At 51.5% G+C, this 25,923-nt stretch overlaps 1 protein-coding gene across 4 annotated transcripts; it reads left to right on the top strand.

Moving 5' to 3' along the window:
• A4GALT (alpha 1,4-galactosyltransferase (P1PK blood group)) lies at nucleotides 1-25,755 on the top strand. Of its 4 annotated transcripts, none has more exons than XR_010932657.1 (4): nucleotides 1-1,674; nucleotides 5,539-5,733; nucleotides 9,414-9,448; nucleotides 13,679-14,064. XR_010932657.1 is itself a non-coding variant. In XM_067698305.1 (4 exons), exons 2-4 carry the CDS (start codon nucleotides 5,731-5,733, stop codon nucleotides 25,609-25,611), a joined length of 1,146 nt encoding a protein of 381 aa, XP_067554406.1. In that variant the 5' UTR covers nucleotides 1,605-1,674; nucleotides 5,539-5,730; the 3' UTR covers nucleotides 25,612-25,755. The 4 variants fall into 4 exon arrangements, 1 of the variants encoding a protein (XP_067554406.1); XR_010932655.1 differs by lacking the exon at nucleotides 5,539-5,733 and adding an exon at nucleotides 9,033-9,122 and having other exon boundaries at nucleotides 1,477-1,674; XM_067698305.1 differs by lacking the exon at nucleotides 13,679-14,064 and adding an exon at nucleotides 24,504-25,755 and having other exon boundaries at nucleotides 1,605-1,674.
• Nucleotides 25,756-25,923: the final 168 nt, after the last annotated feature.

Raw genomic sequence — 25,923 nt, 5'->3', positions numbered from 1 at the left:
CTCCGCACTCAGCCTGTGGAGGGGCTGCTGGCTTGGACAAGAGGGTGGGGTGAGAAATGTCCGATTCTGGGTATATTTTCAAGGTGGAGCAGATGGGATTTGCTCTTGGAGTGGATGTGGGGTATGCAGACTGTGGGCAGAGAGAGGAATCCAGGTTTAGGGCCTGAGGACCTAGAACGTGGAGTTTTCGTTAACTGAGATGGGGTAGATGCAGGAGGATGGTTTTGGGGGAGATCAGGACGTTGGACGGCGTGAGATAAGGGAGGTCTCCAGCACACAGTTAGATACGTAAGTTTAGGCAGAGGTCCAGGCTGCAGGCCACATTTGGTGTCATCCGCAGCTAGAAGCCTCCAAAGCCACAGGTTGGGGTGACATTTAGAAGTTGGGGGGCTGCTACAAAAGAGAATGGGGGGTCACCAAGGAGGAAGAGGAGAACCAGGCAATGTGGTGTCTGGGAAGCCAAGAGAGGAAGGTGCATCAGCGGGGAGGAAGTGGGCAGCGGTGAGAAATACTGCTGGAGGGACCAGCAAGACAAGGACGGAGACTCAGCACTGCACCCAGCAACGTGAACATCACTGGGGCCCCCAAATGACAGATCTGGGGATTAGTGGGGAGAGGGGCAAGAGCCTGATTACATGGGTTTTAAAGGAGAATGGGGGAGAGAGACTGCAGACAGCCTGGAGAAACAACCCTTGGAGGACTTTTGCTGTAAAGGGAAGGGGAAAATGAGGCAGCCGTAGCTGGAGGGGGCAGAGGGGGTTCGTAAGAGTGTTTTGTTCTTGTTGTTTTTCCTCTCTGGTTTTAGTTTTAGGATAGGAGAAGTAACAGCGTGTGAACTGACAGGAATGATTGAGGAGAGGGGAGAGAGGACAGAATCACTGGATCAGTGTTGGCTTGAAGGGTGGGATCTTGTGGACAAGTGGAGGGGGCTTCCGGGCCAGCTGGGCCAGTTCAGCCTGGTCCCCAGAGGGAAGGGGAGGTTGGGCGCCATCTCAGGAGGTGGACGGATGGGTGGTGGAAGCTGGTGGGAATTTTCTTCTGAGTCGTTCATTCAGCGGCACATACTGAGGCAGACTGTTCCCGGCGCTGGGATGGAGCGCTTGCATTTTCTCCGTGGCCTGGGCGCTGGTCATCAGCTGAGTGAGAGGACGGGCGAGGAGGAAGTGAAGACAACACAGCAAGTGTGCAGTGGACCAGGAGGAGAGTGAGGGGGGAAAGGACAGAGCGGCGAAGGTAAAACACTGCGGGATGCAGGCAAAACGTTTAGCACGGGGCACGCAGTGAGGAGGTACAGTAGCGTCAGGCGGGCCCGAGTTCAAATACCGATACTGCCCCTTCTCAGCTGTTTGAAGTTGAGTTACTTAACCGCTCTGAGCCTCGTTTTTCTCATCTGTTAAATAGGGGCAATGGGATTATAAGCCCATAGAACAGGCAGCAGGGAGGCACGGCGAGCGCACCATACCTGCTGGCCCGCGGCTTGGTGATGGTCCAGCCCTGGGCGCCGGGAGCGGTGAAGATGCAAGGGACCCCCTCAGGGGCGGGGCGGGGCTGACCACGCCCCGGGCCTGAGGGGCGGTGCTCCCGCCCGCCGGGCTCTGGGCACTTCCCTCCCACCGCCTCGCCGACGGCCCGCTGGGACCAGTTGGCCGCCTCCCGGAGCCACGGGAGCCTGAGGTATGAGGGGCTCTGCGGAGGGTGCAGCTGGGCGGGCTCCGGGACACTGACCTGGGGGCTCCCCGGGCACAGGTGGGGAGGAGCGCTCCGAGAAGGAAGGGGAAGGGACAGGGGCTGCGGAGGGGTGGGGAGGGCTCGGCCGCCGCCCGCCCGGGCCACCTGTCCCGGAGGGACCCTTGTGTGCGCACCGACTGGGCGCCCTGGTCCCCCGGCCGCCGCCTCCATCCCAGCTGCGCCCCAAGTTGAGCGCGGCGGCTGAGCCAGGAGCCCGGCCCGCGGAGGGAGGGCGCACCCCGCCCGGGAGCCCTCCGGGCAGCGCCGCCCGGCCCGGGGTCCCTCGGCGGGAGAGAGGGCCCGCGGGGGCGAGAAGCCCGGGTCCGAGTGCGGGCTCCGCCGGCCCGCGCTGCATCCTTGGTCGAGTCACGCCGCTCTGTCTGGGGGCACGGAATCGCCCCGGGAGGCCTCACCGCCCGCTGCGCTCGCCCCTGGCCCGTGAGGGGGCGCCGCTGGGGAGAGGGGTGGGGAGCGGCCGTCTGAAGGGAGACTGCGGGGGATGCGAGGCGTCCCCCCGGGCCTTTAGGGATGTTGAGGCTTTGGACCGCCGACAAGGGGGAAGGGCTCTCCAGATGGAGGGACGGCCTGGGTAGGATCCGGGAAGCGGGGAAAGTCGGGCCTAAGCGCTCGCTCTCAGGGATCCGGAACCTCAGACCACTCCCTCTTTCGGGCGTGCTTGTCTCCCTCCCTCTCCTCCAGATGGGAAACATTGAGTCCCAGTGGGAGCAGTGGTGTGCTTGGGCGAGGCTCTGGCTCGGAGGTCCAGTCGCAGAGTCCACTCCCCTTCGTGCTAGGGGAGTCCCCTGGCCTCAGTTTCCGCATCTGACACCTGCGGGTAGAAGTTCCCACCTCCTCGTCAGACTCAGCTAAGCCTCTAGCTCTGAGAGGGTTAAAAGCCACCCTTCTCTCAGAAGGACACCCTTTTGGTCTCCCCCAAATGCTGAGTGATTGACCGCTCTGTGGAAGCCCCTTGGGGTCTCCGAAATCGATCTGTGCCCTCCTTCAACAAACACCCGGGAACACCTGGTATGCTCCGGCTCTGGCGCTCCCCCCGCCCCTGCCTCCACTCCAGCTGTCCAAGGACTTCCCCTTTGTTACCTCCTCCCAATGAAGGAGTCGTCGTCCTGCTCAGGGTGACAAAGCAAGGCCCAGGCTAGCGGGGACTACCCCCTCAGTGCCCACAGCCAGATCCCCTAGGGGAGTCCCCAGATCAGGCCCAAATAAAAACAGGAAAAAAAGAAAAGGAGGGTTGAGATGGAACCCTCTCAGTTGTTCATTTTCCTCCCAAACATGTTTCTAGTGCCTCTGGTGCCTGTCCCTCCTTGTCTGCTAGGGTCACGCGATAGATACCAGAGGACAAACACCGAAGTGGAAATTCCGTAAACTGTGTTTTGCTTCCCTGTACCCATCGAAGCCCTATAGCTGCCTAGGCTAGTGGACTTGCTCCTGCTGTGTGCAAGGGTCCCAGGTCCCCAGTGTGTGCAGGGTTGGCAGAATCTTTCAAGGTGACTTACTTGGAACATCAGAAAGTTGTGACTCACCACATTACCTAATCAGCCCCAGCCAGCAGCTCCCAAACCCACGCGGCCATGGCGGTCCAGATCTTCAAGGACCCGGGGCAGCAGGGGATGCAGGTCCCCTCGGGTCTGAGTTGGTACCAGGGCAGAGCGAGACAAGGTGGCTGCCAGGGACATTCTTAACAAGAAGGGGTGGATGAGAAAAGGGAAGCTTGACGTGTGAAAACGGCTCTTCCCCACCACAGCTCGCCCACCCCGCAGCTGCTGCACCTCCAGGTGGGTAGAGGGGATGGTTCCACCTTTGACCTGGCTACCCAGGCTGTGCTCAGGCAGTGCTCTCTGGAATGCACTTCCTTCCAGCCAGGTGCCTCTTAGGTGTGCCCTCACCTCCCGTTGAGCCTTACCCCTTCTCTCCAGATTGGAAGCTCCTGGAGGGAGGAAGCTTGCCTGAAGCCCGGTGCCCGGCCTGACACATAGTAGGCATTCACTACATTTTCCTTGAATGAATTAACTGAAAGAAGTAGGGAAAAAATTCCACATTCACATCACTTGGATATAACTATTGTTAAAAGTTGCCCTTTTTGCCAGACTTCTTAAAAAACACATTGGTACATATTTGAGTGTCTTGTTTATACAAACATCTCAAATGCCTCACCTTTCTCAAATTATTTTTTTATATTTTTCAGTGCTTAGATATTGTTACATCTTATTTAGTTAATGGACCTCATTTGACATTTAGGTTTTGTTGGTTTTTTAAAAATATTTGGCTCTTTTAGATGTTACATTGAGTTCATACATAAATTTATACATTGCCAGATTTTTTTCTGGAAAGGGAATTACTTGGTAGTCACTGGATATGAACCTCTCGGATGGTTATACCTAGAACCAGCAGGCTCTCCAAAGGGACTGTACCATTGCCCACTTCCTTAGGCTATGAGTGTGCGTTTCTTGTTATTTCCTGGAAATGAAATTACTGGGTGAAAGAGTATGAACATCTAGGATCTTTGTGTGTTTCTTACTCATTTATTTGAGTTCATCAATGAGATGTTTGCCCCTTGTCTGGTCTCTTTGCGGCAAAGATCTTCTCCCAGGTTGTCATTCGGCTTCTGTTTTTGCTGCTGATGGTGTGTGTATTTGAGCAGCACTTTTTATTTTACTTTATCTGTGTGTGTGCTTTTCAATAAGGTAGACTTGACTGTACTTATAAGCTGATGGGAAAGAGCCAGAAGAGGGAGTGGCTGCAGCCCCTGGAGAAGGAGGGGCAGGTCGGTAGAATGAGGTCCCAGAGGATGCAGGAGGTGGGAGGGGTCTGGAACTGGTCCAGAGGGATCTTCTGAGCTGATGAGGACAGCAGGTGGGAGGGAGGGGGCTGGGAGGACATCTTATGAATTGGCTCAGATCTTCCTAGAGAAGGAGGTAGAAAAAGCATCAGTGGAGAGAGGGTTCTGCACCCGAGGTTCCCAGCTCCCTGTTGCTGTTTGCCCCCCCCCATTCCCTTGAGTCCTCCCTGCTTCCCTGGGAGGTAGCAGGTGTTATCACCTCCACTGACAAACTCCAGAGGGAGGGGAAGTGCCTTGCTTAGGGTCAGTCAGCTGGTGAATGGCAGGGCTGGATTCAAAGAAGGCTCTCCCTGCACTAACCACATGCCCTTGAGAATCGCTTTCCTCTCCGAGCCTCCATCTCTAGTAGATATCGGGAAGCGGTACCCATCTTACTCTGTCTGGTGCTTGGTGAGTGAGCGTCCCTTCCTCCCCTGTCTACCTCTGTTCGTCTTCTCTCTGGAAAGACCCCAGTGAGTCCAGGGGCTTCCAGCTCCACAGGGCTGGCCACAGAGCTAGGAGGGCCCCTTCCCCTTCCCTTCCTTGTGGGTGCCTGCACAGTCACCCCTGCGCCCACACTCTCACCCAGCAGGAGCACACAGCCTTCTGGATGTCACACCTGTGCAAAGTCTGAGTTGCTGGGTGAACGTGAGAAAATGGGAAAAGAGATCTTTACGTTCTGTGAGCAGGCTCGATTTGAAAGCACAGAAGCCATTGTCCCAGATACTGATACGGAGCCCAGAGAGGCACCCCTCCCCTCCCAGTTGTCTGAAGTCTTCAATTGCTTCTTCCCACAGGCCTCCAAGGCAATCGCCTGAGTTGAGGGCAGGCTTCCATGAACTGAGCCCCCTCTAGGTGCCAGACGCTTTGTTACCTGGTCTTTTTTAAACCCTCTCAGCCATCCTGTGCTGTCAGCCCCATTTTACAGATGAGGGAACTGGGACTCAGACTCAAGCGCCTCTTCTTTACCACAGTGAGATCTGAGCCCCTGGCGTGGTGCAGCCCCAGGTGAACTTGGCTCCTTTCACCTGGCAGAGGGTGTTTGAATCCCAGCTGCGCTTGTTTCCAACTCAAGCTGTAATTGATTATAAGAGGACCTGCCTGGCAGCTAATTGGGAGGATTAAACGAGTTACTGAAGGAAAACCGCTTTGACCTTTGGCTGTGCATGGTAAGCCCTCAGGAAATATACACTCTTGTTATTATTAAACTACATAGCTCCATGCCTGACCGGGAGCTTTTAAAAAATGTTAACTCAGCCACGCCCATCCCTTCCTGCAGTGAGAGGATAGGAAGGTGGGCACGCCCTGACACCGGAGACAACTTGGACTTTTTAAAACCCTTCCGGAGACAAGTGAATGATCTGTATCTAAAACATTAAATTACATTTCCTTTGACCCAAGCAGCTCATTTCTAGGAGCCAGTCCTATAGAGGTAATTAAGGATGTGTTCAAATATGTAAGTGCTAAGAAACTCACCACAGAGTTGTCTATAAAAGCAAAAGGAAAGAAGCCACATTTCCAGTAGTCAAAGTAGTCAAGATGGGATACAGACGATGAGATACAACGTAGCCCTGGAAAGTTAGGGCATGGAGCTGTGTTTACTGACATAATGGGAAGGCATAGCATATATTTCCAGTTTGCCTGCCAATGCGGGGGGCGCGGGTTCGTGCCCCGGTCCGGGAGGGTCCCGCGTGCGGGGCAGCTGGGCCCGGGAGCCATGGCTGCTGGGCCTGTGCGTCCAGAGCCTGAGCTTCGCGTAGGGAGAGGCAGCAGCGGTGAGAGGCCTGCGTACCGCAAAAAAAAAAAAAAAAAAAAAAAAAGAAGTGGGTCTGGTTATGTAACTACCACCACCACCTAGTTTTAGAAGACAGGGGCCCCACATATTTTTAAGTGAAAAATAAAACCAGGTGTAAAACAGTGGGTGTAATAGGATCACTTTTTGTGCGTCTCCTGTCCGCAGCTCTGTGTAAACACTGCTCCGTGTGAGTGGAGGCGTCAGAAAAGGACTAGAAAGGGTATAACCAAAATGCTGACATGTCATGTGCCCACACCTCAAGTCTTCAAGATAAAGAGCAAAGAAGGAGGTGTCACTGCAGGGTGGCGACTGGACATCCGCTGCACCTCCACCATGTGCGCGTGTGCGCGTGCACACACACACACACACACACACACACACACACACACTCTAGAAAGACTGGAAGCCCCGCCCCCTGTGATCCCACCGTTGGCGAAGTATCTGTGCATGCGTGCTGTGGAAATACAGAGGCAGTACCCAAAGGTATGAAGAGAACCGGGACAGCAATTGTGGCGGATTCTCGGCAAATGGCTCTCATCTTACCTATGATGGTTAGGAGGTTGCCGGGTAGGGGAAGGTGGAGGGACATTTTGGGAAGAGGGAGGAGCATGTTTCAGAAACTTGGAATTCCCAGTTTGAGCAATAGAGAGGAGTTGGTTTTCCTTTCAAGGTTTTACCATGGTTTTCAAAGGCATTAAGGGTATCAGATGGCTCTCCTGTATCCCTCACCACTCAACCAGTCATCACGCATTTGTGGTGCGTCTGCTATGTGCCAGGCCCTCCCTAATTTAATGTCATTTACAGTCTCAGGCAGGGTGAGCCACATCTGGCTCATTGCCCACTTTCCTCTGATCCCAGTTCACTCCAAGGCCAAATTCACCCTGGCCCCTCCCCAGAGGACTTACCCACCCGCGGGCTCTGAAGGTCTGCCGCTGGTCTAGGCTGTGGGCAAAGCACAGGGTTTGGAGTGAGGGCTGCTTACACACATGCTCCTTTGGAAGGTAGCCACGAGCTCCTACTGTGTGCTGGTGTGTGCAGCACCGGGGACCCAGCCCACGGGCCACAGTGAGAGCTGTGCCAAAATCCAGGTGGCTTCCTGGAGGTGGTGGCTCTACTCAACCTAGGTCAGGAGAGACTGGGGAAGGAAGGCCTGAGACTGGGGAGCAGACACTCCTGGGTGGGTGCAAATCCTGCCTCCCACTTTTACTAGCCAGGTAGCCCCTTTCCTCTGTACCTTAGTTTTGTCGTTTGTAAAAGGGGCCACCGTGGTGGACATGAAGACACAGGACGAGCGGTGCTTGGTAGGGTGCCTGACAAGCGGCGTGTTCTTGGCAAGTGGCAAACTTCCTACCTCTTCTGCTCCGGAAGTTCCTGGGCAGGGGAGTGGGGAGGGACATTTTGGGAAGAGGGAAGAGCACGTTGCAGAAGGCTGGAATTCCCAGAGCCTGATGGTTTGAGCAAAATGGCAGATGCCAGCTTGGCTGGTCTGGAGGTCGTGGGCCTGGAGAGGGGCAGCGCTGAGGGGAAGTGCCCGCAAGGTCTCGGTATTGTGGGGTCTGTAGACCTTCTTGGGGCTGGGGCAGGAAGCCAGGGAGGAGGCTGGGGTAGTGGGTCCCCCGACAGAGACAGAGAGACGACGGGGAGAGCTGAGCTGGGCTGTGGCCACGGCACTGACGGGGCAGGGAGAGGCCTGGGGGAATCTGTTCAGAGAAGCTCTCCCCCTCCTTTCCTGTCTACGCTCCCTCTCCCCTGGATTATCACAAGAGTCCCATAACTGCTTTCTTGTTGCCGCACGTCCCCTGGGGTTTAGTCTTAAAAAGCACCCAGATCTTAAAGATTTCTTTAATACATAAGTCACACTAGGGAATTCCCTGGCGGTCCAGTGGTTAGGACTCCGCGCTCTCACTGCCGAGGGCCTGGGTTCAATCCCTGGTCAGGGAACTAGGATCCCACAAGCCGCAGGGTGCCGCAAAAAAAAAAAAAAAAAAAAAAAAAGTCATGAGTCACACTATAACCCTTCCCTCCTCAAAATCTCCCAACGGCAGCCCCTCCCAACCAGCTGTCGAGTCCTCCCTCAAGGGCCCCCCCCATGGCCCAGTGTCCCCTTGTCCTTCTGGCCTCTCCTGGTGCCCTCATCCTCCCACCTTGCTACTCTGGCAGCACCTCAGGCGCACATGCCTCGGGGCCTTTGCACTCACTGATTTTCCTCCCTGGACACGCTTTCCCCAGACCTCCATACAGCGTGTGCCTCGCCTCCTCTGGTCTCTGCACAAATGTCAGCTTTTCAGAGAGGTCATCCCTAACCATTCTGCAGAAAGTGGCACCCCAGCCCCCAGTCTTCCCAGTCCAGTTTCCCTGAGAGCAAATGTGTGGGTGTCCAGATTCATGGTGTCTTATACCTCCCTGAACTGCGCAGAAAGTGACTCCATCCTGCTCGTGAGACGCTGGCCCCAGGCGGCCTGACCTTCAGCCCAGGGAGGGAGGGATGGCCGCGGGGAAGAGAGGAGGTCCGAGACGTGGAGGCAGCCATACCTGAAGCAAACCCTACTCCCCCTCCCCCGTTTACTAGCCTTGCTGAGCTGGGAAGGTCACCTTTTCTCTCCTGGGACAGGTGAGTACTCAGGTACTTCAATATTAAGGGACACAGCCTCTGACCTTATTTTGTACCCTCAGATGGAGAGGCAGAACGTACCAATTACACTTTCCAGCAGTTGTAATCTGCACCCGCTCATGGTTTCCAGTTTGCAGATGCCACTCCCCTAGGTTGGTTACCTCATTCGATCCTGGCTTTCTGGGCAGTTTAGGGATCATTTACTCATTCTTTCAAAAAATATGTATTAAGCACCTATTACGTGCTAGGGTCTGTGCTGGCCATGTGGGACCAGACTAATGAGTAGAAGTGGCCTTGGTCCCTGCCCGCTGGAAGCAGACATTGTTTTTCATGGTGTCAGTGTCACTGAGTAATCAGTCCCTTCAAGAAAGACCTTGGGTGGTTTCTAAGCGTTTGCAGTTGCAAACAAACCTGTGACCAACACAAATATCACTTATCCGTAGGATAAATTCACAGACTGGGATGGCGTGGCGAAAGGGTACGTGTATGTTTAACTTTGTTTTTTTAATTTTATTTATTTTTCTGTGTGTTGGGTCTTTGTTGCTGCACGCGGGCTTTCTCTAGTTATGGCGAGTGGGGGCTACTCTTCGTTGCGGTGCGCGGGCTTCTGATTGCGGTGGCTTTTCTTGTCGTGGAGCACGGGCTCTAGGCGCGTGGGCTTCAGTAGTTGCAGCATGCGGGCTCTAGAGCGCAGGCTCAGTAGTTGTGGCGCACGGGCTTAGTTGCTCCGCGGCACGTGGGATCTTCCCGGACCAGGGATTGAGCCTGCGTCCCTTGCATTGGCAGGCGGATTCTTAACCACTGCGCCACCAGGGAAGTCCCACATGTATGTGTAATTTTGATAGATGTTGTTCACTTGCCCTCCGCCCCTGAAACAGGACCATTTGGCTTGCCTGCCAGCACTGTGCAGGGGATGGGGGGCGGCCTGTTTCCTCACAGCCTTGCCAGAAAAATGTGTTGTCAAAGGTTTGGATTCATGCACATCTTATTTGCTGAGTGTTCTGACTTGCATTTCTCTTACTTACAAAAAGCTCCCCTGTCTTGCTTACCTGTTTAAGCATCATTGTGTGTGTGTGTGTGTGTGTGTGTGTGTGTGTGTGAACTGTCCTTGGCCCATTTTCTCTTGAATTGTTGGGTTTTTTTCTCCTTGATTTGTGGGATCTCTCTATAACAGAAAAATTAGACTTCTGGGATCTGAGGGACACAGAAGTCATTCCCAAGTTGTCACTTGTATTTTTGACTTTCTTGGTATTTGGCGAAAGGTTTGGGGAAGTTTTGTTTTTTTTTTTCCAAGGAGTCAAGTTTATCCTTTTTTTTTTTTTTTATGGCTTTTGGATTTCGCACATAATTAAGAAAACCTTTCCAACTCTAAGGTTATAAAGGAATTCACCCATGTTTTGTTCGAAACATTTATTATTTTATATTTGGGGTTTATCCTAGGGCACATTCTGAGGTATGAATTCATCTGGTTCTTTTCCCCTAGTGGCTTCTCTGCTTGCCCAACACCTGTATTAAAAGATCCATTTTTGCTTTACTGATTGGAAACACTGCCTTTACTGGATATGCAAGTACCATATTATTGGAATGGCCAAAATTTCATTCGGGTTTTCTGTAACATCTTATGGAAAACCTGAACGAACTTTTTGGCCAATCCAGTATTTCTGTGATTTCTTTTGTTTCATTTGCCCTGTCTGTTCGTATGCTGAGACTAGGTTGTTTTAATTATTGGTACTTTGTGTTTTAATATCTCTCATAAAAGGCCAGTCCTTCCTCATGTGTCCCTCCTCAGAGTTTTCCTGTAGGTTCTTGCTTGTTTATTTTTCTAGATGAATTTTAGAGTCAACTTGTTGAATTCCAGAATCGCGTGCAATTTATAAATTGGCTTAGAGAAAATCGACATTTTTATGAAGCTGAATCTTCTATCCAAAAACATAGTGCAACTTTCCACTTGTTCAACTTTACTTTGTGTTGTCAGCGGCTTTAAAATTTTGCTCACGTAAATTTTGAACATCTTTTGTTAAGTTTAACCCTGAGTATTGTGGTGGCTGTAGGTGGGAGTCTTTCATTATATCTTCTGCTTCTGTCTGCGCGTGTGTGTGTGTGTGTGTGTGTGTGTGTCTCCTACCACCTTACAGTATCCTTTTGTTAGTAGTAGTTTTTCAATAGTTTCTCTTGACTTTTCCAGGTATACAGCAGTATCATATGAAAATAATAATTGTTTCAACTTTTTCTTTTCAGGTTTGCTTTTTGTTTTTTTTCCTATTCAGTTTTTATAGCTCTAATTTCTTTCTCTTGTCAAATTGCTTTGATGAAAACCTCCAGTGCCCGTGATGGTGCTGGGCCCCTTTGTTTTTCTCCTGTCTTCAACAGGAGTTCCCTCATGTGTGAAGCTGGGTACTCATACCCCCCTATGAAGCTGGCTCTTGGCTTTGATGGTGATATATATAATTTTGTTAAGGAAGTATCCATTGATTCCTAATTTATCCAGAAAGAGTGTTGGAAATTTTATCAAATTTTTTTAGCATTTCTGGGGATGACAGTATAATTTTTCTCCTTAGATCTATGGAATAGGATGAATTATATTAGTGATATCCTAATATGGAACCACCCTTGCATTCCAAGAATAAACCCCACTTGGTTTTGTTTTTATAAATTTATTTATTGTATTTATTTTTGGCTGTGTTGGGTCTTCGTTGCTGTGCGCTGGCTTTCTCTAGTTGCGGCGAGCGGGGGCTACTCTTTGTTGTGGTGTGTGGGCTTCTCATGGCGGTGGCTTCTCTTGTTTCAGAGCACGGGCTCTAGGCACATGGGCTTTGGTAGTTGCAGCACGCGGGCTCAGTAGCAGTGGCTCGCGGGCTCTAGAGCGCAGACTCAGTAATTGTGGCGGACAGGCTTAGTTGCTCCGCGGAATGTGGGATCTTCCCAGACCAGGGCTCGAACCCATGTGCCCTGCACTGGCAGGCAGATTCTTAACCACTGCACCATCAGGGAAGACCCCGCACTTGGTTTTGATGTTTCATTCTTTTGATGTGCTGCTGAATTCTATTTGCTTGTCTTAGGATTTTTACAATAATATTCATAAGCAATATCGGTCAGTAGGGTATCTTGTGCAATCTTTGTGAGGTTTTGGTGTCTATGTTATACTTCAAATTTTTTTTTAAGTGTTCCTTCATATATTTTGCTATTTAACACTTTTGAAAGCATTGGAATTTTCTGTTATTTAAGTTTGTAAAATTCCTCTCTAAAAATGTCCTGCCCGGTTGCTTTTGTTTCTTAATGATCTTGTGTAATTCTATTTCTTATGTGAAAGTTGGCCTGTCTAGACCATCTGTTCCAGGCACAGGCTTGATTTATTATATTTGTCTAGAAATTATTTTTTTCCGGTTTTAAATTTTATTTGCAAAGTACTATCTTATGATTTAAAAAAAAGTTTTCCTCTGCTTCTTTGGTTACTCTTCCATTTGGCATGTCTCAGTTTGCATTGGGTGCTCTCTCATCCCTTTCACTTTCTGTTTTCCTTAATTCGGTTAATGGTGATTTATATATTTCATTGAATTTTTTCCAAAGAGCCAGTTTTTGGCCCTATTTCTTAGTTCTACTGCTTATCTGCTTCCTAACTTTTTCTACTGTAATCTTTCTTTCCTTATTCTTTCTGTTTATTTTGTGGTTCTTTTTCTAACATTTTTAACCTGGTGCTTTCTTTCTTTCTTTTAAACTGTCCTGTTTTACTTGTCACGTGTATCGGAGGCTGTAAATATTCTTTTGAGTATTTCTGCAGCTGTATCGTATAGATTCAGATTCATGATATTTTGATTATGGTTGTTTTCTAGAAATCCTATAAATTCAGTTTGTATTTTCCCTTTTGACTGAAGAATTGTCCAAGAGAGGTTTTTTTTTTTAATTTCCTGACTTTTAAATTAATTTCTAGTCATTCTGCCTTGTGATGATAAAATGTCTGCATTTTTTATGTTTATGGGTGTTGCTAAGGTTTTCAATTTTCATAAATATTCCATCAGCTCTTGAAAAGAAAGTGAATCGAGAGTTTGATACAGAGTAGTACCTTCTGATTATTTTGTAGGTCTTCTGAATTCTTATTTGTGTTTCTTGGGCTGAGAGAGGTGAATTAAAGTCTGTTATTAGTGTGTTTCAATCTAGTTCTTCTGATATCCCTGTAGTTTCTTCTTCCTGAAAATTGCTGCAGTGTTTTTGGTGCATATTGTAAATGATACCACTTAGCATTATAAATGGCCCTTCTTTGTCTCATTCAGTGATGTGTGGCTTTAGCTCCCACTGTCAGATACTAAGATTATGGCCCCAGCTTTGTTTTTGTTTCTATGTGTCTTTAAACCTTTGCTCATTCTTTTACTTGTAACCTTCTAAATCACGTTTTTTGATGTTTGTCTCTCAAGTACAGGATAGAGTTTGGTTTTGCTTGAGATCTAAACTAAAAATCTTTTTCTGTGTAAAGATAAGTGAGTTAAATCTATTTATATTTATTGATATGACTGATGTCTGTTATCTTTTTCCCCCGTGCTGTGAGCAGTATGTGTGTATGTGTCTTTGTGCGTGTGGGAGGGCTATATTCTTTATTCTTTGACTGTGTGATCTGTTTTCTTTGATTTAAAAATAAATAGTCTGATATTTAGGAAAGCTTGTATTTTTGTTCTAGTGGCTGCATTTATATTTATCCTTTATATAATACTCTTAGGGACTTCCCTGGTGGTCCAGTGGTTGAGAATCCGCCTTCCAATGCAGGGGACGTGGGTTCAATCCATGGTCAGGGATCCCACATGCCGCGGGGCAACTAAGCCCATGCACCGCAACTACGGAGCCTGCACACCACAACTAGAGAGCCCACGTGCCGCAACTACGGAGCTCATATGCTCTGGAGCCCATGTGCCACAGCTAGAGAGAAGACTGCGCGTTGCAAAGAGCCTGCCTGCCGGAACAAAAGATCCCACATGCCGCAACTAAGACCCAATGCAGCCAAAAGATTAAAAAAAAAAAACAAAAAAACCTCTTGTTCCTTCTTTCTTTAGATAGTATCTATTATTTGTCTTCTATGAACAACATTAAATTTAACTTGTTTCTTCATCCTCTCCTTTCTCTTGTCACTACCGTGTTTCAGCTGATACTGTATTGAGTGAGTAAGGCATATATTGTTTCCATCCCAGTGCCTTTGGAAGCTCTCAGTCAGGTGGTGTTCATGACAGTTACCACTTCCTGCACATGCAGTGACATGACAACCTGAAGAGGTGTCCACAGCTCAGAAGAAAATTCTGGAGACAAGAGTGAAGCACTCTTTTAAGAGGTGCTGTATCACCCACACTTGATGGTAAGTGTGGCCAGAAATTAATATATGGTTGTCCCTTGGTATCCACGCAGGGAATTGGTTCTAGGACCCTCACAGCTACCCAAATCCTCAGATGCTCAAGTCCATTGTGTAAACTGGACTTGATGGTACCATGTGGGAAAACACAGACATCAGTGACACCGAGTTGAAGTCATTGAGAAGATTCAAGTCTTACGTGTGGTGAAGTTTCAGGAACACCCTACTAAATTTATTTCACTTATTTTCCTTCTTATGTGTGCACAGGTGTGATAGGTGATTTAAAAATATGACTAAGGGACTTCCCTGGTGGTCCAGTGGTTAAGACTCTGCCCTTCCAATGCAAGGATGCAGGGAGTGAGGGTTTGATCCCTGGCCGGGGAACTAGGATCCCACGTGCTGTGCGGTGCAGCCAAAAATGAAAAAAACAAACGCTAAAAAATCTGACTAAAACATTCTTGCAAAAGAAAAATTCTACATAATAAGAAAGCAAAGTAACATTGCTTAATTGGCAGCATTTTAATTTCTTAGTGTTATATGACATAATGATGTATCTTATTCGATGCAATATAATTGGGTAGTGTTATCCTTCTCACTATCACCTTTGTACTTTAAATATGCTTAAACTTTTACTAGTTTAGCTTTTACACCTGGCAGTTAAAGATAAGGCAACCACTGAGCTTGCTCTACTCTCTACCTTCTTTCTGCCTGCCCTACCAACTTTTTTACTTGTATCATTTTTACATTGCCTGACTAGATAACATTGTCATTCCATTATGTCATCCTTATTCCTACCATCTCTTTTTTGGAGGGGTTACTAAAGTTATTCCAATCACCATTTGGTTGGCTGTGCTTATTCCTCAGTTTTCCTCATAATACATTATTGCCTAAGTCCTTATATTTTGAAACTATTGGTGTGTAACCTTTATTTTATTTTACTATTTGTTTAACATCTTTATTGGAGTATGATTGCTTTACAATGTTCTGTTAGTTTCTGCTGTATAACAAAGTGAATCAGCTATACGTACACATATATCCCCATATTCCCTCCCTCTTGCGTCTCCCTCCCACCCTCCCTATCCCACCCCTCTAGGTGGTCACAAAGCACCGAGCTGATCTCCCTGTGCTATGCGCTGCTTCCCACTAGCTATTTTTTTTACCTTTGGTAGTGCATATATTTCACTGTTACTCTCTTACTTCGTCCCAGCTTAACCTTCTCCCTCCCCGTGTCCTCAAGTCCATTCTCTATGTCTGCGTCTTTATTCCTGTCCTGCCCCTAGGTTCATCAGTACCATTTTTTTTTTTTAGATTCCATATATATATATGTTAGCATACGGTATTTGTTTTTCTCTTTCTGACTGACTTCACTCTGTATGACAGACTCTAGGTCCATCCACCTCACTACAAATAACTCAATTTTGTTTCTTTTTATGGCTGAGTAATATTCCATTGTATATACGTGCCACATCTTTATCCATTCATCTGTCAATGGACACTTAGGTTGCTTCCATGTCCTGGCTATTGCAAATAGTGCTGCAGTGAACATTGTGGTACGTGACTCTTTTTGAATTATGGTTTTCTCAGGGTATATGCCCAGTAGTGGGATTGCTGAGTCATATGGTAGTTCTATTTTTAGTTTTTTAAGGAACGTCCATACTGTTCTCCATAGTGGCTGTTGGTTGCGCCAGGTCTTAGTTGCAGCAGGTGGGTTCCTTAGTTGCGGCTCGCTGGCTCCTTAGTTGTGGCATGCGAACTCTTAGTTGAGGCATGCATGTGGGATCTAGTTCCCTGACCAGGGGTGGAACCCGGATGCCCTGCACTGGGAGCGTGGAGTCTTAACCACTGCGCCACCAGGGAAGTCCCTCTAACCTTTGTATTAAAGAACAGCTTGGCTGTACCCTCAGCCCTCCATATCTGTGGGTTCCACATTCACAGATTCAACCAACTGTGGGTAGAAAATATTAAAAGGAAAAGAAATTCTAGGACATTCCAAAAAGCAAAACTTGAATTTGCTGCACACATGCAACTATTTATGTAGCATGTCTATCAGTTCTCACCTATCATCCTCATATCTCTTTTTTAAATTTTTATTTGCTTATTTTTTTTTGGCTGCGTTGGGTCTTCGTTGCTGTGCACAGGCTTTCTCTAGCTGCGGCAAGCGGGGGCTACTCTTCGTTGCGGTGCGTGGGCTTCTCGTTGTGGTGGCTTCTCGTTGTGGAGCGCGGGCTCTAGGTGCTTGGGCTTCAGTAGTTGGGCCACGAGGACTCAGTAATTGTGGTGCATGGGCTTAGTTGCTCCGTGGCATGTGGGATCTTCCAGGACCAGGGCTTGAACCCGTGTCCCCTGCATTGGCAGGCGGATTCTCAACCACTGCGCCACCAGGGAAGTCCCCATCCTCATATCTTGCCATCTCTCTTTCTGTCCATTTCTTCTCCAGTTCTTGTATTTCTGCTTTCTGGTCTTTCTTCAAGCCGGAATTACTCTTTCTCAAGGTTTTTATTTTGACTGTTTGAAATCCTGCTGCAATTTTGAATTAGAATTTTTATTTTGTTTTGTGGCAATATTTGTATAGTGAATCTTCTTTATACACGAGGGAACATCAGTGTTCCTTTCCCTCTTCACTCACGTAGCTTATTTGTATGGATGTTGTGTTTATGCCTTTAACAATTTTTTTTCCTCTCTATTTGAATGAGTTGAATTTTCCTGGACTAGCAACTAACAGGAGGTTTTGGTGGAAATTGGGAGAGAGGCCAGGATTGTTCTCTAGATTTCTCTGCTGAAAGACTCCCTCCTCTGTCTTTACATGAATGGATTGTTCCTTTAAAATATGGCCTTTGTCTGCATCCACTCTTCTGTTGCCTCTCAGAACCCAACCCGATTCAAGAGGCTACTGCCGGGGACTTCCCTGGAGGTCCAGTGGTTAAGACTCTGTACTTACACTGCAGGGGGCATGGGTTCGATCCCTGGTCTGGGAACTAAGATGCCACATGCAGCATGGCATGGCCAAAAAAAATAATAAAATAAAAAAATAAAATAAAACTGCCATTATTTAAAGAAAAGAGGCCACTGCCTCCAACCTTGAACCCCCCTGGTTCTTTAAGCCCCCAGCTCCTGTCTTATTCATCTTCCTTTTGTTTATTTATCTACGTTTTTGGCTGAGCCGAGTCTTAGTTGCAGCACACGGGATCCATAGCTGCGGCACGTGGGATCTAGTTCCCTGACCAGGGATCGAACCCAGGCCCCCTGCATTGGGAGCTCAGATTCTTAGCCACTGAACCACCAGGGAAGTCTCCCTCTTCCTTTATTTCTGCAATCTTGCGCTACTGGGCGCCCCCTGCACCCCGTTCTTTCCCCCCCCACCCTGCTCACTGCTGCATCTGCTGGCCTCACGTGCTTTGTGCCACACTTACGTGTAACTTGGAGTTGAGGGGTTTTTCCTGCTCCTGATTTCCCTAATGCTGTAGCTTGTGTTTTATTTTTTCTTTGCCCTGTCGCTCTGACATCAGTAGAAGAGGGAAGATTCAGAACTAAGAATCTGCCTTATTCCTATTGGAAAAAGAGGTCTCCGCCTCTCTAATTTTTCTGTTTGTATATCCCCCAAAGAGCAAGCCATTGTCTGCTTGATTTCTGACTTTGGAATACCTTACAGGCTTTGGAGGGGGAACATTTTATAACCTCTGCTCTGAAAACAGCCACTTTTTTTTTTTAATAAGTTTATTTATTTTATTTTATTTTTATTTTTGGCTGCGTTGGGTCCTCGTTGCTGCACACGGGCCCTCTCTAGCTGCCACGAGCGGGGCCTACTCTTCGCTGCAGTGCGTGGGCTTCCCATTGCAGTGGCTTCTCTCGTTGCGGAGCACAGGCTCTAGGTGTACAGGCTTCAGTAGTTGCGGCACGCAGGCTCAGTAGTTGTGGCTCGCAGGCTCTAGAGCACAGGCTCAGTAGTTGTGGCACACGGGCTTAGCTGCTCTGCGGCATGTGGGATCTTCCCGGACCAGGGCTCGAACCCGTGTCCCCTGCATTGGCAGGTGGATTCCCAACCACTGTGCCACCAGGGAAGCCCCAAAACAGCCACTTTTACAAGGATCACTGACATCTAGTAACTGTCACTCTTAATTCTTGAGCAGAAATCATTTATTTATGCCCTGAAAGAGCGGGGGTAGACAGGACAGCAGACCCTTCAAGTAGGGTTTGGAAGCTCTAAGTATTGATTTTTCACACCCAGGAGGGCCTGAGTTCTAAGACCAAAGAGCCCACCCCCCTCAGCTTTGTGGATGAAAAGGATATGGGGCAGGCACAGGCCCAAGGTCACATAGCCAATTAGTGGCAGAACAGAAGCTGTCAGGAGGGACCTGGGTTTGAATTCTATGCTCCATTTCCTGGCCCGGTGACCTTCCCCTGGATACCTCAATGTATAGCCTCGGGTATCTTATCAAAATGTTAACTTATCAAGGAAGTTGATCAGCACATGCCCTGTGTCCCCACCATTAGAACGTTTGGTTAGCTTTGTTCTCCCCTCCTCATTGTGCAGAAGGAATCTGAGGCCCAGAAAGGGAAAGTAATTTGCCTAAGGTCACACAGCAAATTCAGCAGGGTTGGGTAGACCTGGAAGCAGACTCCAGCCCCAGTGCCACTAGCCATGGTCCCTTGGACAAGTCACCTAAATTTTCTGAAAGTTAAACAGGGGAGCGGGGGCTGCGATTAGCTGGAATAATAGCTGCACCCCTCACTGGTGGTCAGGCTGAACTGAGAAACACACTGACCCCAGCTAAAGCCGGGCCAGGGCCTCCTGACCCCATGAGATGCTTCCTCATCGAGCAGAAGGATGCAGCAGGCTCCCTGTCTCCTCTGTCACCCACTGCATCGCCCCTGGGTCCCCAGCCCCAAACCTCCCAGTACATAATTAATCCTGGTTTCTTCGGCTTGGCATGGGGCACAGGTGCCAGCTGGGGCCTTCGTGTCCCTCGCTCGGGGAGCAGCTTACTTGGGGCGAGGGGAGAGGCAGCTGCCCCTCCAGGTCCTTTCCATTCTGTCAACCTGGTCTCTGGCCGCTGTCTCTCTCTGTGTCTTTCCATTGCAACTCTGCCCCCGATGTGGTGTCGTGGGATCAGGAACCAAACAAAGGCATCGCAGCGTTGGCTGACAGGGAGAGAGATGGAGGGAGAGACAGACAGACAGACCTGGAGGGGCAGCAGGGAGAGGAAGAGGTGGGAGGGACCGAGAGAGAGACCAGGGACAGAAAGCAGGAAGAGAGGTCGAGACGGGGTGGGGTTAGGGCACTGATTAATTGCTGATTGATTGACTGATTGGAGAAATCTTCAGAAGGTGTGATCATTTGCTTTGAGGCTCTCCTCTCCTCTCAGGTTGGGGTCCACCCTCCATTTCAGAGGACAGGGTCCCATCAGCTGCTATCTCCTCAGTCCTGTGGGCCTCCAGGAAGAGAAGGACCCTCTGGCAGTGCCTCTTCTGCCCTTCCTATGCATATCTGCCCACAGGCTTTGGTTTCCAAACTGCCCCCCGCCCCCCAACCAACAGCAGAACCAGCAAGGTCCAAGTGCAGGTAGAAGTGCACGCAGTACCTAGGGCAGACACTGCGCGCCCCTTCCACCGGTGAGGAAACTGAGGCCCCTGGCATTACGTGACCTGTCCCAGAAGTAGAGGACAGGCAGTTGCCTGCATCCCCTGAGGCCACATCCAGAGCTGGTTCCCAGCCTCCAGGGCCCGTGGGAGGGAAACACTGGAGAATTCACAACCCCGATATCCAGTCGCACGTGTGCTGGTGTGAGAGCTGGGTTCTAGTCCCGCCTCGGCTGTGATTCTGTGTGGGTTTGAGCATATCTGAGCCTCAATTTCACCCCCTCTAGCATGAGAGGTTGGGCAGGTTGTCTCTAGTTTGGGATAGCTCGTGGCTCCTAAACCCAGTTACTGCCAGAGGGCTTCTGTCTTGTGTTCACTTGGTCCTGTGCACGTCCTCTCCCGGTGAGCAGGTCACCAGCATCCATGGCACCTTCTAATCTCCGAAGGTAGAGGGTGGGGCCGGGCACTGCGGCTGGAGGAACACGACACAGGCAGTAGCCAGACCTGAATCACGGGGCCACCCCAGAGTTGGGAGTGGACTCTGTGGGGCAGGGGTGGTTCCCCAAAGGAAATTGGGGTGCTGTTATCAGAAGTGGGAATGAGGACTTCCCTGGCGGTCCAGTGGTTAAGACTTTGCCTTCCAAGGCAGGGGGTGCGGGTTCGATCCCTGGTCGGGGAGCTAAGATCCCACATGCCTCCCGGCCAAAAAACCGGAACATAAAACAGAAGCAATATTGTAACAAATTCAGTAAAGACTTTAAAAATGGTCCACATCAAAAAAAAAAAAAAAGAAAAAGAAAAACTTAAAAAAAAAAAAAAGAAGTGGGACTGGATGGTGGGCAAGCAAAACCAGCAGACCGCCTCCCCATCTCCCCTGGGAACCCCAGTTACACGTGACTTACAACCCTTTTCTCCTGCCCTGGGCGGGACACAGGAGCCCACCTAGGGTCAGGGGTGGAGCGTCCCTGCTGTGGGGCAGAGGTGGGTGCAGGCCATGACGGGGTGATGAGCGCCCAGTACGGGAGCCTTTTCTAGGCGCCTGAGCCTGGCCCCTGTGCTCCCAAAGTGGGGTCCACAGAGCTGGTGCCGAGGGCCAGGTCAACAGGGCTCTGGCCAGACCTTTAGCCCTCTGTCTCCACCAGCCATGCCCTTACTTCCAACCTGAGATGGATCACAGGGGATCTTGATGACAGGGAGTCACAGAAGGAGTTAGAGCAGAGATGTGACCACAGTTCTGTGCTAACTGGGAATGCCTCCCCAGTGCAGGGCTAGAAGTGGTAGGCAGGGAGACAGGACGTGGCAGGAACATGCCAGGCTCAACTGACAAAGGCCAGGACTTGGGCTGCAGCTGGGAGGCCCATTTAGGGGACCAGGAGAATGCTTTGGGCCTGAGGCCACACGGGTATTGGGCTGCGGCCAACTTAGCCCCATACACAGTTCCTATTCCCGGGTCTTGGGCTCCAGCACCAAATACGGTGCTGCTGGCGTCTGTCCCCCTCAACCACGGTCGGCCAGGGCTCCCGCCTCCCTGACAGCCTGCTACTGCCCACACACTGGCAGAGCCAGGTCACTCCTGCGCTGTGCACTCATCGGTGTGGTTCATAGTGGATTAAAAATACTCAGGACCGAAATAGCCTCTCTCCCTGCAGGGGAAAACCAGGGCCAGGGGAACACAAGGTTCTTGGTTTACATCATGGCTCTGCCACTCACGACCCTGGCTGCGGGATCCCAGGCAGCTCACCCTCCCTGTGACCCGCAGTTTCCTCACTCACATGCTTACTGGCTCATTTCATGACTCGCTGATTCGCTAACTCATTCATTTTTTCATTCATTAATTCTCTGATCACTCATAGATCTGCTCACTCCTTCATTCACTCACTTGGTCCACACGCTGAGACACTCACTCACTCAATATTTATTTACTACATACCAAGACCCAGGCACTATTCTGGAGGCTAAACAAAACACACCAAACACAAAAAACGACCTGTCCTCCTAAGGTTATGTTCCAAATAAATAACCCAAACAAACAAGTACAAAAACGTACGGTATGTTAGCATAAGTACTAGGGAGAATAAACTAAAGGGGGAGGCTATGAAGTGGTGGGGGAGCTGGAGTCTTGGAGGGGCTGGGGAGGGCCCGTGGGAAGATGATTCTTGAGTGAAGACCAAAGGGAGGTGAAGGAATGAGCCGTGTGAACACCTGCAGGAAGAGCGTTCCAAGCAGAGGGAACGGCAGGTGCGGAGGCCCTGGGACAGCAGCGTGGGGGGATGGGTTTGAAAGAGCAAGGAGGCCAGGCGGTGATGGGGAGAGAAGTGGGTGTGAGGTCAGGGTATGGGGACACGCAGCACCTCGTGGACTGGGCCTCCCACATCACTCAGGGTCTGAGCAGAGGAGCTACCTGGCCGGACTTGTGGGTTTTTTTATTTTTTTTGTTTTTTGTTTTCTTTTTGTGGTATGCGGGCCTCTCGCTGCTGTGGTCTCTCCCGTTGCGGAGCACAGGCTCCGGACGCGCAGGCTCAGCAGCCATGGCTCACGGACCCAGCCGCTCCGCGGCATGTGGGATCTTCCCGGACCGGGGCACGAACCCGTGTCCCCTGCGCTGGCAGGCGGACTCTCAAACACTGCGCCACCAGGGAAGCCCCCGACTCGTGTTTTTAAAGCGGCCCTCTGGCTGCTGAGTGAGTGAATCAGACAGCGAGTCCGTTTCCTGTGTGGCTGCTGTGTCCCAGGCACTGAGCCGGGTCCTGGGGAGAGAGGTGTGCAGGCCCCCACGGCGCTCATGGAGGCCCATCTGGCTAATTCCCTTCTCGTCAAGCCACCTTCTCCCGCTCTGCTGGTCCCTGTGCTCCATTCAGCCATCATCTAGTTTATTGTCCTTGTCTCTCTCCAAATGGTCTCCCCTTAGGCTGAGCGCTCCTCCAGGGCAGGGCTGCACCTAACTCTTCTCTTCTCACAAGCATGTTCCCTAAGGGGCCGAGGGGCCCAGAGAGTGGAGGAATCAATGAACAGCGGAGCCGCAGGCCCAGCCTGCCCGGCCTCACTCTGTCTCTCGCCATCTTTTGCAGATGGATTTGCGGGCATGGAGAGCGTGTGGAAGGACCGAGTCCTTGTTGGCAGAGGAGGTTGGCTGCTGAGCCAGGGCGTGTCTCCAGGAGGCCTTCCAGGCTGCCTGGATCCCCACCTCGCCACCATGGGCCGGCCAGGCTGGTCAGTTTCCAGCCCATGACGTGGTCACTGTTCCCTGCCACAGCCATGGGGAGCAAGTCGCGGGCTCCCGGCACCACCCTCGGGCCGCAAGACGCCTCTGTCCTGGGAGGGGTTGACTCCGGCCCCCCTGGGCCCCCAGGCTGCACCCAGTCCCCCACCGCTTTGCACCCAAGCTTTCTGGCCTCTGAAGGGGAAACTGTGCAGCTGTCCTCTGGGGTGACAGTAAATGGCGGCCAGGACTCTCTTAATAGCGAGCACTGTCCAGGTCAGTGTGTACTGAGTCCCCAGGTGCCAGGAGCATTCACACGGTGGCAAGCTCTGTCTGCCGGGCAGGATGGCATAGTGGAGAGAACACAGACTTTGGAGCCAGGCGGCCTGGGTTCAAACCCCGCCCTGCCACTTGCTGGCCAGAGGAGTCTGCATGAGTTACCAGACTTCCGTGCCTCAGTTTCCTCACCACAGGGTGGCTGCGAGTGTCTAATGAGTTAATATGTGTGAAATGCTGAGAAGGTTGCCTGACACGTGCATGGTGGGTAGTCAGTATTCACTGAATGAATGAATATAACCCTCGCTCCAGTATTACCGTCTTGCTGCTGGTTCAGGCAGACCTGGGGCCCCTCATGTCCCAGGCATTCACACAGTCCCACCGCAAGCCTCTCTTGTTCCTCCCGGCCTCTTGCAAGGCACCCAAGAGTGTTCCTGCCCCTGGCCAGCAGCAGCCTGGGCATCACGAGAGAATGAGAGTCCAAGGGCAGCAGCACTAGTCAAGTCACAGACTATACATAGCACAACCTCCCTGTCCCTTTCCCTCTAGGCAGGGGCTGGGGAAGCCAGGGGCCCAGGACACCCCGTCTTGTCTTGCCCAAGGGCTTCGGGACCCGGCCAGCATGCCCACGTGCCTAGGGTCCACCCGGCCTGCGCCTGAGCGAGCTTGGCTGCCAGCACCCAGGCCCCCCAGAGCCCCAGGCCTCCTGCTAAAAGTCCCTGTGGCTGCTGGCATTTCTTCCTCTTGGACCAGCTCTAGGCCCGGCTGGTGGAACTGAATGGGACCGAGAGGTGCATGCACTGGGCCTCAGATCATAGGCTACCAGCCTGGTAGTTCAAAGGGGACAGGCCTTGCCAGGCCGAGAGGCCAGACCCTGCCCTGGGCCCACGTTGGCCGCACGTCGTAGGTGGTGCTGGCCCAGCCCTTGGGGAGCTCACAGGTATGTCACAGAGTGAAAGGGACCCTGCTCAGACCTCAGTCCATGGCCCGCTGCCCCCATTTTACAGATGAGGACGGAGGTGGGCCTCTGACCACCTGGCAGGCCCGTGAGCTCTGGAAGCCGGCGTCGGCTGTGGCTGGGTTTGTAGGAAGTGTCTTTCTTGGGTCAGGGGTGCCAGTGGCCTGCCCGAATGCGGTGGTCGTCTCTTACAGACCAGCCGGTTCCTGCTGGAGTCTCCTGATATCATCTGGGGAGATGACGTCCAGGCCCCCCGACTGCCTGCTGCAGCTGCTCCGGGGTGCCCAGAGGCAGTGGGTCTGCACCCTGTTCATCATCGGCTTCAAGTGCATGTTTTTGGTCTCCGTCATGGTCTACTGGCACATTGTGGGAGAGCCCGGGGACCAAGGACAGTTCTCTCACCTGCCTGCTGACATACCCTGCCCGCGCTTGGTCCCGTACACACCGCCCTCCGGCACCCCACCTCCCGGCAACATCTTCTTCCTGGAGACTTCTGACCGGACGGACCCCAACTTCCTGTTCATGTGCTCCGTGGAGTCAGCAGCCAGGGCCCAGCCTGAGTCCCGGGTGGCGGTCCTGATGAAGGGGCTGCCCGGCGGGAACGCCTCCCTGCCCCGGCACCTGGGCCTCTCGCTTCTGGGCTGCTTCCCCAACGTCCAGATGCTCCCGCTGGACCTGGAGGAGCTGTTTCGGGACACGCCCCTGGCAGCCTGGTACACGGCCCTGCAGCAGCGGTGGGAGCCCTACGTGCTGCCTGTGCTCTCCGATGCCTCCAGGATTGCGCTCATGTGGAAGTTTGGAGGCATCTACCTGGACACGGACTTCATCGTCCTCAAGAACCTGGGGAACCTGACCAACGCGCTGGGCACCCAGTCCCGCTATGTCCTCAACGGCGCCTTCCTGGCCTTCGAGCGCCACCACGAGTTCATGGCGCTGTGCATGCGTGACTTCGTGGCCCACTACAACGGCTGGATCTGGGGCCACCAGGGCCCGCAGCTGCTCACGCGGGTCTTCAAGAAGTGGTGCTCCATCCGCAGCCTGGGCGAGAGCCACACCTGCCGCGGCGTCACCACCCTGCCCTACGAGGCGTTCTACCCCATCCCCTGGCAGAACTGGAAGAAGTACTTCGAAGACGTCAGCCCCGAGGAGCTGTCCCGGCTGCTCAATGCCACCTACGCTGTCCACGTGTGGAACAAGAAGAGCCAGGGCACGCGCTTCAAGGCCACGTCCAGGGCACTGCTGGCCCAGCTCCACGCCCGCTACTGCCCCACGACGCACAAGGTCATGAAGCTTTACTTGTGAGGGGCCTGCCTGCCTGGCTCCCTCTCTGCGCCCGGCGTTCTGAAGGAAAGGGCTCGGCCCCCCTTCCTGGGGAGACCGGAGCTGCTGCAGCGCGGGATCTGGGGCAGGCAGCAGGGAGGGCGGGGAACTGTCGGCCCAAGAGCTGTTACTGGAAGGCGTGCTGCTCCCTTCAAGCTAGCGGGAGGCTGGTGGGGTCTTGCAGACAGCAGGCAAGCCTGGCAAGTGTGAAAGCATCTTCCAGGGCAGCGCGGGAAGCAGGCAGGCTGGGGCTGAAGTGCCCACGAGGGGAGCACAGAGAAGCCCAAGGAAAGG

This window comes from Pseudorca crassidens, chromosome 11, assembly GCF_039906515.1.
Source record: "Pseudorca crassidens isolate mPseCra1 chromosome 11, mPseCra1.hap1, whole genome shotgun sequence".
NCBI lineage: Eukaryota > Metazoa > Chordata > Mammalia > Artiodactyla > Delphinidae > Pseudorca > Pseudorca crassidens.
Note: the sequence above shows the minus strand (reverse complement) of the source record. Positions and strands in the feature narration are given on the sequence as shown.

Bases quoted from the DNA above. Each gene is read 5' to 3' on its own strand.
- A4GALT (XM_067698305.1), top strand. The intron at 9,449-24,503 runs GTACGTGTATGT...CGTCTCTTACAG, and splicing joins TGGGATGGCGTGGCGAAAGG to ACCAGCCGGTTCCTGCTGGA.